At 43.5% G+C, this 16,698-nt stretch overlaps 1 protein-coding gene across 4 annotated transcripts in view; it reads right to left on the bottom strand.

The window, feature by feature from the left end:
- Positions 1 to 16,698, bottom strand: part of cux1b (cut-like homeobox 1b) — a 60,020-nt gene that overhangs the window by 22,682 nt on the left and 20,640 nt on the right. For all 4 annotated transcript variants that reach the window (XM_034115123.1, XM_034115125.1, XM_034115124.1 and 1 more), the window contains exons 3-8: positions 16,320 to 16,367; positions 12,446 to 12,524; positions 9,597 to 9,734; positions 7,072 to 7,195; positions 4,543 to 4,619; positions 3,866 to 3,932 (exon numbers count right to left, since the gene is read on the bottom strand). In XM_034115123.1, coding sequence (XP_033971014.1) covers positions 3,866 to 3,932; positions 4,543 to 4,619; positions 7,072 to 7,195; positions 9,597 to 9,734; positions 12,446 to 12,524; positions 16,320 to 16,367 — 533 coding nt within the window. The remainder of the gene's footprint in view (positions 1 to 3,865; positions 3,933 to 4,542; positions 4,620 to 7,071; positions 7,196 to 9,596; positions 9,735 to 12,445; positions 12,525 to 16,319; positions 16,368 to 16,698) is intronic.

Genomic DNA, 16,698 nt, shown 5'->3' with positions numbered 1-16,698 from the left:
AAGCTGTGTGATTGTGTCTGACTAATGGTCTGGATGGGGGCCATGGTTCACCTCTCACTTGCTAGAGGTCACACAGCAAGAATACATCCCCATAATACCACCTCTTTTTGAACTTGAGAAAAAAAAAATGTATAACCCTCTTTCATGAGTGACGTGAAACCCTGTCACTTAACAATGAATGAAATGTTGAGCAAACTTTGAAAGTCAATTTCTTCAAGACTTGCAAAAAGTATAGGTATGCACCATGGTTAAACAATAAGATTACCCTTTCTGTTAATGAGTTGTGAGTCAGCGTGTGTTCCAGGATAAATGTTGAATACATTTTGCCGTATAAGGTTACAACAAAAAAATGCATGAACATGTTTGTGTTGAATGCAGTGCAAAGACACAGTGTGTGCATGAGTTTTTATTCAAGACATTATATGTTAAGACAAGAGTGGCATTGAGTTCAAAGATGTGAGCGCATATGTGCACCGCCATGTCCATTAAGACCTTTTGATTTCCCTGCAATCTTTTGATAGTGAACCCAATAACCCACGCAGCTTTTGTATTTGTGTGTCACAGTATGAGAAACAGCGTTATGTCCCATAGGCTTGAGTACTACTGATTTGAATGTGTTTAACAAAACAGACACAGTTGATATTAGGTCAACATTGTGCCACAGGCAATGCAGCAAAAAGAATCAGATGTGGGTGGGAGAGCTTTTCACTCTACGCTTTTATTATTTCCCTTACAGTTAAAAGGATCTAGTATGCATTTAAGCAACATAATAGTACACTACCTCGGCGGCTTTTATCCTGTCTTAAGCTATAGTGTGCGGACCCACGTGCGCACTCATTCGCACTCACGCACACACAAATGTAGGGTCAGAGAGCCAACAAGCCAGAAAAGCTTGTAATGGAGAGCGTTTATGGGTAGTAATGCAACCCAAATACACCACCGCTGCTGCTCCAAATGTGATCATTTAATCAAAGTACAGATGCACAAAGTCTTCTTAAATAACCTTTGGATTTAGCTGTATTTGGGAATTATAAAAGGCAAAGCTAGAGGCTGAGGGCCAAAGCAGATCACAGGGAAGGGATTTTCTCCATATCCTGATACAGTCAGTCAGTCGCTGCGCAGGGCAGGAACTGTGCTTGGCCAGCTGATGCTGGAATTAATTCAAACACTAAACAGTAAAGGGAGTGTCCTTATTAATGGTAAAAATCTGATTTAAACCCACTAAAACACACCTACACGGCTTAATATAGCAGCCACAGGGAGGAGCTATAGAGCAGACGCACAGCTGCACTGGAAAATCACATAGACAAACAACACACACGCTTTTGTACCATGAAAGCCAATGGCTGCACAAGTGACATCAGTGAGCACTGTAGGACTTCAGAAACAAGCCCAGAGCCTCTAAGCCCCTACTGTACTTCCTCTATCGCAGACAGGCCTTTTCATCTCTTATCATCTTCTCTCGCTTGCTCCTCACTCAACCGCTCCTTTTCACCCTCTGCCTGCCTCCCTCAACCCGTTCCTTTCCCGTTGCCCTCCACTTTTCCTCCTTTCATCTCTTTTTCCCCCTTTCCACCTCCCCTCTCTCATCTTTCGCCCTCTCTTCCTCGGCCTCTGTCCTCAGTGCCAGCAGGATATTCCCCTGATTTAGATTTTCATTTCCCTCCTCTATCACACTCTTATCCCCTCTTCCTCGCTGTAGCCTCCAGCCTCTGACTCGCTTTTTGCCCTCTAGCTTTCATCACTCCATTCCTTTTCTTTCCTTAGCTTTCTCCACATTGCGTTTTCACAGCGTGTTACCTTGGGGATTTCAAGGAGGCTTAAAAAGAAGCTAGCTGTGAGAGTGTGTCTGTGTGTGTGTGTGCATGTTGTGCGCCATTTTGTGTTTGTTTGTGGTTGAGATGGACACAGGCAACAGTCAAAAGGCTTTGCTTTCTTAATTATCAGAAATGTAATGTTTTTCCCCAAAATGTTATCAGTCCTTTTAGACACAGATAAAGCAACACAAGCTTATAGAGGAGCATGCACACACACACACACACACACACACGGAATCCTGTGGGGCTGGGGATCAATATATCATTAATCTTTAACAGGGACTAAACGGGTAAAATGCGGCCAGCCAGACCCTCACAGCGCCAACACACACAGGGGGCTACGCTACATCTGCAGGCCCGCCTCCCGCTGCCGCTCACACACTCCGGGCACTGCAACATCGACCAAATTCTCTCTGAGTGTGTGTACGTCCGTGTCTGAGTGTGTGTAAGTGTATTTTAAAAGGCAGATTACCCGAATGCAGCAGGAGGATGGGGGATTTGTCACGCAATGTCCTCCTTAGTGGAAAGTTTAGAGCAGAAGTGTGTGTGTATGTGTGGAAAAAGTGCATGATATGTATGGAGTTTGTGTTTTGCAGGGCCAAAATATATGCAGTCGAAGGGTTAAAAGTTGTGTTCAGCCAAACACTGGCGATTTGCTCAGCCAAGCAGTAAACGGGGGAAGGACTCCAAGGACTGGGAGGGTGCAGGGTTAGAGAGGGTTTGTGTGTGCTTTAAAGCGTTGCATTAAAATTTCAGATCACAGCACGCCACATAGTCAAGGACCCTGACTGCCTCAGGCTCACGAGTGAGTGAGTGTGTGTATTTGTATGAGGATGTGTGTGTGTGTGTATGTGGGCTGGCATGTGTTTATTAGCTTCTGTAAGCAAATGGGGCCTTCTATATATGTCTTTTCAAAATGTGTTTCTTCTGACATGAAAGGAACAGACAAGGACGCAAAAGCGAATAAGAAAGTGTAAAGAAATGAGATAAAGTAGAGGATATATAGTCATGAAAAAATAGGGGGGGGGGGGGCTTCTATGATAAACTATGAGCCTATTGATTAGTGCCATGATACTGCATGCAATATCTTCTGGTCGCCTTTCCTCTTACACTCGCAGTGCAGGAGAAAAAAAGACAGTGTGCTAGAAACGAGGGGGAAAAGTATCCTGAGGAAGAGAGGAGAGGGATCGATCTGTTTTTAACAGCCAATCAATTTAACAACTCTGTTAATGGAGAGAGACACAGTGAGTTTGGGGAAGGGTAAATGGCGAGGGGGGAAAAACCTTAAAAGCTAAGTTGATAGTTGTAGTTCTCTGTAGGCAGGGCGCACGCACGGAACCTTTGAACATTTCTATAAATAGTATAAATGATATAAAAAAAATAGTTGATGTTTTAAGGATCTGTTCTTTACACCAATTACCAATAAAACACCATAAAAGGCTTCATTTTTCTGTCAGTATTTTAACTTTCTGAATGCTGGTTTGGGTGCTCGAGTGGCTCTGGTTCTCGCTACTAACCCCGAGGGAACAAAGAGTGTGAATGTCATAAAGTGCCACTTCACAGTGAGGAGTGCTGACATGGAAAAGCTTCTGTTCTCATCCTCGCCACTACTATAAGATCGATAATGATAGATGCCTACAGCTCACGTACTTGAAGCCACCTTATCTTAAAGGTCTTGTTAGAAGCCTGCGTGGCTTTTAGTCAGAGATCTCAAAGCGACCCTCGTCAGCTTCTCCTCCTCCTCCTCAGGACCCTGATGAATCAGAGAGTGCTTTAGCCTACACCACACACAGAAAATCCCTATTTCGGTGCTGCTGTGGCTGCAGAACGCATTACAATTCCTGTCAGTATTTACAGTGCGTTGGGTAATGCTGGGATTTGGATTTTGCCGAGCGTTGTGGGAGACAATCCAGCTGTTGGGGAGAGAAGGGGGAGTTTCCAGGCACGGAGATCCACTAAACAGGATGATTATGTCAGGAACAGAATATGGAGGAGCCAGAGGGGAGAAGTCACCAGCAAACACACACATATATCACCAGGACACGTACTTTGCTGTGGATTCCTCGTCATACTTGGTCTTCAAATCAAAGAGCTCGGCCTGAGTTGTTTCAAGTGCTGCAAAAGACGGAAAAAGAGTCGGTTGTGAATTTCAATCGTCGACTTTCAAATAAATAATATATAACCAAGTAGGAACAATACTTTTCAAAGACCCTGAAAACATATTTTCTAAAACTGCTTCCTTCTACGCATTCTGTAAATAAAGATTATGGTTATTTAAAATAAAAGCGTACAATATATATGATACCCCTGGTAGTTTGAGGTTTATGAAATAGTATATCAACTTTATTCTCAAAATTTAGATTTAGACATTTTTGTCTAAAGAAAAAAGATCTTCTTCCGATTCATTTTTCTTTCACCTCACTTTTTGTTATCTTTATATGTTTCCTTAGATTTCTGTACAGCTTGTGCTTTGGTCTTGACGTCAAGGTGTTATTTGCCCATGTTGCTAGGCCACTGTCAATCTGATCAAACCACACCGACCTGGTTCAGATGAAGCAGATTAAGTGTTTAACTTCAAAACTTTTTCAAACATGTACATTCCGTGAAAAATACCTAAGAGTTGAAAGCAAGTCTTTAAAGCCAGCTCCACCTAATATTAAGTGATAAGGTTGCCATTTTAATTGAGCGGGCAAAAACAGTTCTCAGGTCTGTGTAAGGCTGGTACCTGTCTGTAGGGACTGGGCCTTGTGCTCGGACTCTTCCAACCGTGAGGACATGGAGTCCTGGCTCTCCTGGAGTTTCCTACAGAGGCAGACAGAAGGTGAGTAAATAAGAGTTTGGAGAAAGAAGTCACAGATAGAGGTACTGTATCAGTACATCTTGGTTTCACACTTTGTGGCAACTGCAACTATTCTCTATTTTCCCACCATTTCTGAAGTGTTTTCCCCACTAAAATCCTCCCAACACAACCCACTCCTCATTAAGCAGCCCTATTAGGGAGGAATGTCTGGCCACTGGGGCACACTGCACCCAGGGGGAGAGTGAGGGAGAGCAAGGGTTTAGTAAGAGAGGGGGAAGGGGGTGTCAGAAACCACAAGGATAAAATAGATTCATTCTTAGCATATAAAAAGTTGGGCTCTGCTGAGAAATTGCCACTGCGTGTAAAAACATCAATAATCTAGCACAAAGACAGTCTTTATGGCACTCTTTGATGCCCCCCTTCTCCGCCAATCTGTCTCTCCTGTCATCTCTATTTTTCAGCCCTCTCCTTCATCCTTTCATCTCTCCCTCTCCCTCCTTCCCTCACTCCTTGCAGGATAAAATGCATCAGAGGTGCCATCCATTTACTGCCCCTCTCAGACACAGGAAGTCAGCTCTCTGCAGACAGGAAGAGGCCTATAAAACACTGACGTAAAGGAAATACAGTTGGACAATTGATCTTCTGCTGCACGTCTGAAAGGAGCAGTGAGCCTTAACATGGCTTCACGGCAAACATGATGATTGACACGAGGGGAAATATGAGCTCTGTACTGAACATTTAATAAACACGCAGCAAGTGGGCCAGAGACTTTTTAAAAAAGGATCACTGAGAAAGTTTCTTGTGAAGTGTTTTAATGACTGTAGGGAGTGTGGAAGAAAAAAAACTCTGTAGCATTTGTTGGCAATGCCTCGAAACGTTAAATGAGAATATGATGCAACTGAAAGTAATCCAAACTAGTGATCTTTTTTTCTTGAGGAAAACTTTCACAATGACAAACTTTTTGGATAACCCATATGCAGGTAAAGATTGTTAAAAGGGGATTGCAAGTGTTATCCAAAATGCAGCTAAGTTATCAAACAGCACAGAACAAAGTATGTTCCTGTTCAAACAAATAAAGTAATGCAGTGGAAAAAATATGGAAAATATATTCCTCTTTACTTTCCTTTGAAAAGACAGAGAGCTTTCTACTACCCTGTTCTGTTTGCAGTAATTCAGAAATCATTCTCCATCACCCAGTATTACAACACTTAACATATCATTATTATATCTGCGCGTGAGCAACACTGAACACTGCACATTACCATGTGTTGTTGAGCTCTATGACCCACCATATTGACTTTTCTATTGATTTTTTGATTTTGGCAGTGCTTCATTTCCTAGTTTAGAAACATGTTCAGCTTTAATGCATCCATCACCACCTTTAACTCCTGCTCACCCTCAGTGAAGATGTGCCGTCTCTTTAAGCCCCGAGGCGGCTCCAGCTAATCGTATGAGTGCTCATCATTTCTCTTCGACTCTGCACACGTTTATATATCCCTTTAATTCCAAATAGGAGCATCATTGCTATCAGAGATAACTTCATTGAAGGTTGACATGTCAATTCTACACGTGCATTTGAAAAACTGAACCTCGTGTTTTCATTTTGACCTGGCCAGCATAATATTATTGATTCATTGAGCAATGGTGGAAAGGTGACTAGGATGTTTATAAGTGAAGCAACATTATGATGCCGCCTGCCTGTGACTCTGTCTAGCCTTTCAAAGAGTTAATACAGCATTCCCGTACTCACTGTTTTTTCATGTTTTTTTTATTATCTGGCAGTAATTGAGAGCTTATTTATTATTGCCACAGGCTTCCTGTGCATCTGAAAAAAACAGACTCCAAAATGCCAGGAAAATGGGGTTGGAAAGGAAGTAACCTATTAAATCAGAATAATTACTTTATATTCAAACTAAATGACACCTAAGCATATTTTTATCATTACATAGTCATTTAGTGGGTTTCATTCAGTGGTGTATATTTTCAGAGACAATAGAGGTTTGTGGTAGCAATTATTCTGAACAAAAAGGCTGGAGATAATGTGGTAAAGACAGAAAATAGGAGTCTGAGGTGTTGATTCCCATCAAGACAACAATGGCAAGCACCCACATGACAAAAATGCTGGCTTCGTCTTTTCAGTATTTTCATCCCTGCATTCATGTTTTAAAGGAAGGCAATGCCAACAAGCAGCAATTTCTTGATTGAACCGATAACCATGAGGAACAAGTCCAAGAACTATTAGCTGAGAAGAAGTAATTAAGTCATGAATAGCTCTGCATAAAATGAAAAAAAGCCAGAATTCTTAAATCCTTCAAAGATTGGAATCATAGCAGATCTGTTCAAAGGGCACAATGACCCAAAGGTTTTAAATGAAAAGGAATGCAGAGGTTATTACTTGAAACACCACTGCTGTAACACACACACACACACACACACACACACACACAGTTTTACCTCTCCTTCTCTGCATAGTCGTTGTGTAGCTGGAGCTGCTTCTCTTGGGCCAGGTTCTCGGCTTGATTCTTCAGAGACTGCTCGTACTCACGGATCTTCTCCTTCAAGGCCTTAATGGTCACCTCTGGAGAGGGTGAAGCAGAACGTACAGAGAGGAAGAGTTAAAAAAACAGACAATTTGCTAAATATATATCGACACCAGACTATAGCTGTTTCTTAGATGTGATAAATGACAGTGATGACGATAATCCCTCTGACAGGGGGGGGTTTGACCTTTGCTGAAGGAACAGCTTTTCATATCCCACATTCTTCCTCTGTCAGCACAGTCTAAGGCCTTTGCCCCTATGGCTCCGGCCTAATCTTTACACCCATGACTGGTATAGGATATTCACCGATCACCAGCAGCAGATATGCTGTATTCATTAGGACTGCATTAGTGCTGAAACCCCATAACTTGCTGACGGCTTGAGGTCTGTATGGGGCAGCCTGAAATAAATCTAACACATAACTGGGGTAATAAATAGGCCTCCGTGTGTGTACGTGTACGTGTGTACGTGTGTGTGTGTCTGTGTGTGTGTGTTTCACAGAGAAAGATATAAGTGAGTGAGACAATGATAAAGAGCATTGCTGCTTGCTGCCTTTGACTGAGGGCTCTTAGCACTTTGTGTGTGTGTGCGTTTGTGTGTGTGTGTGATTTAAACTCCAGTCTCACTGCTCTGACACATAATCAATAGAGGAGAGTCCCCTCAGAGCCCTCTTACCCCTTAACTGCTTAACTGAACTTTAAACATTTAGGTTGCGGGGATCAATGGCCCCTGCACTCTGTGTGTGCGCTGTGTGTGTGCGCTGTGTGTGTGCGAGCAGGTCTGCATGTGCGTTTAACAGGAGTGGGAGTTCCACAGTGTGTTTTGGGGTTTTAATATCCCCCATCTATTGAGGCGGGAAGGAGGGATAAAGGATGAGGGAACAGGAAAATCAATGGCAAAATGGAACCCTGCCGCTATCGAGCTGTTCCAATTAACTCTCGCTGAGGAAAGGGGGATTCCAAAACACTGCCTGCTCGCTCGCTCACTCCTCCTTTTCGACCAAAATTATACCACTTTTATTGCTGCTTCTCACTCATCTCTTGCCTCTGCCAGTTTTTCCGTCTTTCTTTACCCCGAGGTAGCCTGTCGTTTTTTATTCATGAAACTGTGCCTCGTGTTCCTTTCCCCCTGAAACCTATTTGAAAATGTAAAACCTTGTACATTTTGTGTGTTTGAAAAATGTATAAGGCATTCGAATATGTTCAAATTTGCCCTCGATCTTTGAAAAAGGGCTAAATATGTTTCCATGACCTTATATTTCAGTTCATTAACATGCAAACATAATGCAGAAATGTGATTGGCAAAGGTCCAAATAAACAAGAAAATATACGGAGTGTCCTTATCCTCCCACGCCACAAACAAAAAGCCCTATGCCCTGATCAGATACCACACTCGTATATTATATTGAGTTTTGTTTCTTTGAGTGGAGAAACTTGCAAGAAGCAATTATTAAACCTCTGTAGCACCACACTTAGAGCTCAATAATAAAGGGATAGTTCCAAATTCTTAAAGTAGGGTTGTATGACGTAATTGCTCATACTCAGTGTATGACGCACACCCCAGCAGGCATTTGTACCAAAACAATAGCAAAGCTGTGATGTTGGCAGCAGCAAAACCAGTTTGAGCCACCTATAAAGGTTCACATTATTAAAAAAACAAGTTAACTTATTACTGTAAACAATTAAATCTATTTAGAATATTTTTCACCACTCCACATTTCCGTCTGACAGCCATTTTTTTAAGGTGACTTAAGCCAAAATATATATATTTGTCTTAAATCTAGAGGAATCAAGAAAAATCCCATTCCTTGGGATTGGTGAGGTTACCTTCAAGCATAACAAACACATTTTTGCTGTTATCTTGCATGTGAACATTTCTATCATTATTTACTTTTACTTTTGAGAGTGTTCTCAGAGTAGCAGCAGTTTGAATGTCTTAACAAATATTTACTTTTGTGGTGGTCAATTGCCAAACTGATTAAAACATTTTTATTTTATTTCATCTTGTTGTTTTTTATATTTCCAACTACAATACACTGATGACCTTAAACAATGTGTTCAATTTTTAGGACAGATCCCGTCTTTTCACCTTCATTTCTCGTCTGTATATTTTTCTTCCCATCTATTAATCAGTGTAAATGTGCCTTTACTAGCCAAAAGGCTGTTTTCCCTCCTCACTGAAGCAGCCTGCTACACCATCTTAGTTTGGTTTTGGTCACACAAGTGTACTCTGCACTTTCACTGGCCATAATGGTAAAGCAAACGCAGAATACAAGAGAAGAGAATATTAAAAACCTGCCAAACTACACAAATACGTATCGTACAATTAAGGAATGGTGATATGTGCTCCTCTATGATTAATTGTTTGCCCTACATCCATGCCCCTCTCAGAGTCAGTAAAATCCCCAAATGTGTGGCTCTGCATGTGTCCTGTCCTTACCTTGGTTTTTAACCTCTGCAAACTCTTTGTTGTAGTCCTCCAGTGTCTCTCGAAGTTTGGTGTTCTCTGTCTCAATGTCATGCATCCTCTGGAGCTTCAGCTGCAGCTGCTGAGCCAGCTCCAGCACAGGTACAGGGTCTGGCAGAGACAAAACACACCGCGTTAAACACACTGAAAACTGCAAAACAGACTACCCAAACAAGGGCAGAGAGGTGGCCTGGTGAGCTAGGAATAACTACATCCAAGGCCCTGTGAGAGCGGGAGTTTGCCCTGGTGAAGCGTCCTTGAGCAAGGCAATGAATCTCCTACAGCTCCAGGAGAACTGTTCTGCAGCTGACCCTGACCTTTGATCTCCCTGTGGAGAATGACTGGTTATTGCTAGGACCAAAACATATCCCAAATACTAGCAATAATATGACAAGGAGAGTTATATGTTACCGTCACTAATGCATCACACAGCTATAGGTCAGGGATTGACTTTATTTACAGAACTGACATTATCATTTGATACTGGATTATCGTGGTTAAATTCCTTTTCAGAGGGATCTGAAATGCAAAAAATAAACTGTACTGCAGTAAATTCAGATGACACATTTGCTGGTTTCTTTCTGCTATATTTTTCTTACTTAAAACTACCAACCGGTCGGATAGATGGATGACAACTCTACATGATGCCACAGCTGCCAATTGTTTTTTGTAAATAAGTACGACTAATGTTCAACGGCAAAATGTCCTACACTGGACCTATCTTTACTAACAAACCTTGATAGATAAATTCTAACATTGCTAATGTAATGTTAATTTCAAATATATTCAAACACTGATATCGACTTAATAAAGTACATTATTGGCAATGCTGTACTGTAAATACTTATAAAACACTTGTGCACTTCACTGATTGGAAAGAGAAAAACAGAACAGAGATTTGGCCTGCTACAACAATGAAAGGTCGAAGTCAGTTCAGCCAGATTCTGTTTATCCATAAAGGTTATTGAATGATACACTATCAACCATTGTATCAACAGTGACTATTGTCGGTGTGCAAGATAACTTTGTTTTTGTATGTGGGGGAAATGCGTCAACTGCTGACACAGCAGGAGAACTGGATAAGTGATACTCGTAGATACACACAGACAGCGGATGAGACACATTAACAACAGAGATTACTGGGCTATGATCAGTGAAAGCGTTCACTATGATGCAGCTTGAAAGCAAGAAAAAAAGAGAAACATTGGAGCAGACAGATGGACAAAGTGGAGCCGTACAGAATAGGCAAGGCAAAAGGTAAATAAGAGATTAAAGGAACACGAGACAGACGGAAGACAACACATTTCTCGAGGCATTTCACCAACATCTCTGTGAACACACAGCAGGGTTAACTGTCAGTGTGATGAAGAGAGCCCTGTCAGTCAGGCCAATCACATCTGATTGGTGCTCATGGGTGGCAGACTGGTGACAGGCAGCCAAGAGACGCAGGCGACGCTCATCAGCATGCCAGCTAAAAGAGCAGTTTGCGCGTGTGCGTGTGTGTTTATGTGTGTGTGTGTGCGTGTGTGTTTATGTGTGTGTGTTGTATAGATAACAGGAACTGACAACTTACAGCTGGGGGTAAGGGATGTGTGTGGCTGTGTGTGTGGCGCTGTGTGTGTGTGTGTGTGTGTGTGTGTGTGTGTGTGTGTGTGTGTGTGTGTGTGTGTGTGTGTGTGTGTGTGTGTGTGTGTGTGTGTTGTCTGACGCAGTTAGATATCTTAACTATGCTAATGAGAGATCAGCGGAGAACGATTGGGGAATTTCATGCTGATTTTGAGCTGTCAAGGTGACACACCATGCAGGGCACACACACCTTGTCACAAACACACATCATGTGCACACTTGCATAGTCTCAATCAAATACACACAAGAACAAACAAACACTAAGGAACATAACTCTATGCACTGAATTTGGACTCCTATCTGCTGCGGTGCCCTTGAAAATCAACTTTCTCTCCCTCTTATCAAACCTTTGTCCTTCACATAGCCCACCCCCCCTCCAAATCAACTCTACAGCCTGTTAAAAGCAGTTTGACTTGTGGGCCACTGGTGCCGAGCGCTCTCGCCAGACACCTTTAATCTAAAGCAGAGCACACTGGGCTGACTAACCAGGCCCTCAGTTGATAGAAGACAGAACAAAACACACTGTTTCCTCTTTCAAGACTGCTGCATTAGTCAGGCTGGTCTGTGTCTGTGTGCGTGTGTGCATCAGGCATTACATCATTGTCTCGCTGCAAGTTAAGAATAGCCCCGTCAGAGCTGGCGCTGACTTATTGGGAGCAGTACAATCCAAAGATATTACTGTAGGTCTATCCATGTGGGAATATGATGACCTCCTTACGCTATAGATGAACCCAGCTCCTCTCTCATTTCTACATACACGGCCTCTCCAGGGCTCCCATACAGCTGAATTCTCCACCCAGTAGCTCTGTGGCGGTGTGTGTTCTGTTTCACTGTGCTGCGTGTCCCTCCTCGGCCTCAGTGCGCTGAACGTGACTGCTCATGTGTGCACTTCACGCCAGCCAATCGTGGGCGCACTTGTCATCCATATCAGGACGCACCTTCTGTTAAGACCCTCTAAAGGCTTCACCAGTGGGGATGAGATCTCGTGGGGACACATTAAGGCGTCGCACACGCCTGGATGCACAGTGAAGAAGCACCAGAGGTACGGTGGCGTGCGCTTTTCCCTTTCCTCATTTGGTGCCGTCTGCATGTAAGAAGTGGTTCTTTTGATCACGTTTTGGGACTCAGGAGGTGTCTAGACAAACACACAGAGACACAAAGGACACACGCAGCACAGACATAAAGTGTAGTCTTACCTGGGACATCGATTATTTTCTTGTACACGTTCAAGAAGGCGGCCTCTGCTTCTTTACTTCTTTTACTCAAGGCATCGATCTGCAACAACAAAGGAAAAAAAGTGTTAATTGTTAGTTACACCTCCTCACAACTGAGTGTCACATCCATACACTTGGAAGGCAGGCCCATTAATTTCACAGTGGGACTTGTCTACATATCTGTCTCTCCTCACTATGCGTCGGTATGCTGCATATGATCGCGGTTCTCCTGACGGTGGCTGCGTTGGTGTTTCCTTCCCGTGAAGTCAGTTCAGCTGTTCAGCTGATGACGGATGCGTTTCGTTTGCCTCGTGTCCGCGTCTGTCTGTCCTCAAGTGTGTGTGCCTAACTCTGTCCGTCCTTCTGTGTGTGTATGTGTGTGTGTGTGTGTGCGTTCGTTCGTTTCCCCTCCAGCACGCTGACATCATTAAACAGCTGGCTCAGTCTTTCCAGCCACAGCAGGGGCAGATTATTCAGTCAGCTCTTAGCAGCAATACAGTGTGGATCCATTACTGATGCAGCCATTAACACAAGAGGGCACGGCATGCATTCCATCACCAATATTATGAAATGGACAGCATTAGATTGGATCCATAAGTGATTCATAAAAAAAAAAAAAAATGGGGGAACTTTTTCACTGTTCTGTCAATGAAATCCTGAAACATTAGGCAGCCAGTTGTATTGCAGTCTCTGTGTCAAACTTCAATATGTGAAGCAGACAGAGTAGGCGAAACGCATCTGAAATCAACTCTAAATGGAGGGAAACAGATGCCAAATAAAGACATTCAGCGGGTGCTACTGTACTGGGCAGAGCTACAGCTGACTACTCTGGCTCACGCACTCAGACTAAACAGCCTTGTGTTTCTCTTCCAACTCCTCCAGCACATTCACTGAGAGAAAAGGAATAAAGACAAAAGCCTATATAAGTCCAAATATAAAGTCTTCACATTCCCAGCCAAGCCAGTAGTGTAGTTGATGGGTGGTTTAGGGGTTCCTGCCACTGTAAACAGAGCGGGCTTCATGTAATACTGCCTGGGCTCCTATGGGAACCTAATAAATCTCTTCACATGGCTTTGATTCATCTCTAGTTTTTTAGCCGCAAAACATCTGGCCCTGAGTAGGCTGGTGCCAGCACCCCTCCCTCCCCCATCCCCCCCTTATTTCTCTCAGTCTCTCCCTCTTGCTCCCTCTTGTCACTTCCATGTTCTCTGACTCGTTTTTTTCTCTTTCCCTCAATCTTTTTCAGTGTCAGTCTTTCTCACGTGTCACACAGTCATGTCTATCTGGCATATACAGTGCTTCTGTCTCTCCCCCTCTCTGCCTCCCTGACACACACACACACACACACTAATATATGTCATTCTCACATCATGCTGCATCATGTACTTTACCCTCTTGATGGGCTGTGTGACATTGAGCGATCAGGATCCTCAAATGCAAGGCCACTAATGGGGGATTACTGATGCTGAGCACTAATACCTCTCACACACAAACGGCAAACCTGTTCATCAGTGCCGAAATGTGTGTGCGTGTAAATATATACATATATGTGATCAGAGCACCACAACACAATCTCATGATAGAGAAGAAACACACGCTCACAAAATGATCTGCCGATGGCAATGAAGGAAGCTGGCTGCGTGACTGTACAATGACTGGGCCAAGGTCAGTGGTACAGCCGCTTTATATAGCCCAACATGGGAGGCAGGAAATAGACATTTAATGTAGGACACACCCTACAGTTAGAGGCAGGTTAACTGCAGGACCAGAGCCATTAGAAGACCACCCAGGATTTGCAAATACAACCCTGCTGTTCCAAACTGCAGCTCTTTCAACCAATCCCAATGACATCTGCTATTACATGCTTCCCTGCCCCCATCCCACACACACGCACACACAGACCAAGCAAAACAAATGAAGTGACACAAATGATACCTCACCAGTATCAGTGCGTTGCCAATGAGAAGTGCTTGCAATTGCAGAAGGTATCCCTGACACATCCACACACACAAACACATACGTACACACGTCAGCACCTTGTGCCACCATCACTCAGCACCGCCTCGCTCCCCTATCTAACCCATAGTGTGTGAAGGGCATCAGGCTGACCTGGGAGTGTGTGTGAGTGTGTGTGTGTGCATGTGTGTGCATGTTTGTGTGTGGCCCCAGTGGAGTCTGATAAGGGGAGGCTATGGGAAGCAGAGACTGAAGCCTTGGATAATGGAAAAGCTTATCTGATCGATGGACCAACAAGGAACACTGAGCATGCGACATACACACACACACTCATACACACACACACACACATAACCCGTTTACCAGACTAAGGCCTTTTGGAAACAGTACTGTTATTGGTAATAATTGTGACCTGAGGGCATCCACCTTTCAATGACAAAGATTAAACACGGTATCAAGACCTCCAAGTTCCAGGGATAAAACTTTGTATTGTTCTGTCCGAGTTCCACATTCACTAAAGTAAAGATTCAGGCTCACAGGGTAAAAAGCCTAAGGATGAGTTACTGCGGGACTTCAACAGGAAGACCCTCTGCTTTCTGGTGCCTGTCTTGTCCTTGATCAAAGCACGGAGGGGTAAGCAAACAAAGCCAGGCTAAAATTACACATTCTCAGAGCTGCTCATGTTGTGGCATGCAAGCGCGCAAAATAGTCGACTGATTGATGGGCTGCTCTGAGACTGGCGCGGGTGTACAGTATTATCTCAATAATCATAAGATAATGTCTTTCTCAGTTCCGCGACCACCCACTATGTGTCTCAGCGTGTACTGGTGTGCACAGCGTCGAGGTGTGTCAACACGAGGATGGTGGAAACAGCTGACAAAGCCACAATTATATTGCTGCCGTTTCTATTCTCTAAATAGACTGTGGATCATCAGCAGAACATGGTAGGACCACTATAAATTACAGCATTTTTACATAACCACTGGCTGTGGTTGCTGCTCTAACACAAGAATATGGAAACTAACCCAGTGTTAAACTGTAATATTCTATGGCCAGTAGCTAAGAAACCCTGTCACTATCTATTGAGATGATTTTGTTTGCGTGCATGTGTGTTTCCGTGTGTGTGTGTTTATAGCAAAGAGATACTGTTGAGCTAATGTCCACCCACTCCAACCCCAAAGAACGCCCCAGCCTAAACCAGCCGCTTCCACTCCTACCCTCTGACTTTCACATATGGGAGTGAACTGGAAATGCGTGGCTGCCAGACAGGAGGAGTCATGATGGAAATAGGCCAAAATGATGGAGGAGGAGATAGAGGCGAACGGTGGGAGTATAATATAGCACACACAAGAGTCACCTCTTATAGGTCAAGGTACATAGAAACCTAAGGCGCTACATTAAATTGAAAGTAAATATATGAGCCACAATGAACCAAAATGGCTTTTGAATCACCAGATCAACAAATAACCCCACCGAATCATGCAGACAAACAAAGTCTGAGGAAATGGCATTGGTGAGTTGTGACTGGCTAGAGCCGGGGTTTTTGTGGTGCCTTTTTTTTTTGTTGCAGGATGCAATTTAAACACACCCTCGGGCTACAGGACTTCATGAATAGGACAGAAAATCAAGAGCAGAGCAGAGCGAAGAAGAGAGGGAGAGGAAAGAGAGGAAATGAGATAGTGGTAAGAGAAAGAACAGGAGATGGCAGAGAGAAGAGAGGAGAGAGGGAAGAGATGACAATTAAAGAGGAAAGACCAAGGCGGAATAAGGAGAGAAGGGCACCGAGTGAAGGCACAAGACCACTCAACGAATGTCAAACAGGCTTTATAACATGCAAAGATAAATGCTGTGCTAGAGTATGTGTGTCTACTAGTGTGTCAATAGGAATTTCAACACTCACCTCTCCTTGGAAGCTTTTGAGCAAAGGGGCAACCTGTTTCCGGAAATCCTAAAAGACAAAGAGAGGAAGAGGTTAGCGATTCTCCAAAAGCAGATAATGGACCGATCATTTTCACTCCTTTAACAACAGATAATACACAGGAGTATGTGGCAGAGATGTCCAGAAGCTGTGAAAACCTCCTGAGTGATATAGAAGAAGACCGCATTGGGTCAATCATTGAAATCAACCAGCGGACGTTCTTGCAACAGCCGATGAATAATGAGTGATGCGTGAGCGAATGATGAACATGAGGGTAGGGAGGAGGCCAGGTTTGCACCCCGAGGTGCTCTGGCGGACTGCGTTTCTCATAAGAACAGGTGCAGCACCACCTGGGCCACCC

This window comes from Trematomus bernacchii, unplaced genomic scaffold (genome assembly GCF_902827165.1).
Source record: "Trematomus bernacchii unplaced genomic scaffold, fTreBer1.1, whole genome shotgun sequence".
Classification (NCBI taxonomy): domain Eukaryota; kingdom Metazoa; phylum Chordata; class Actinopteri; order Perciformes; family Nototheniidae; genus Trematomus; species Trematomus bernacchii.
Note: the sequence above shows the minus strand (reverse complement) of the source record. Positions and strands in the feature narration are given on the sequence as shown.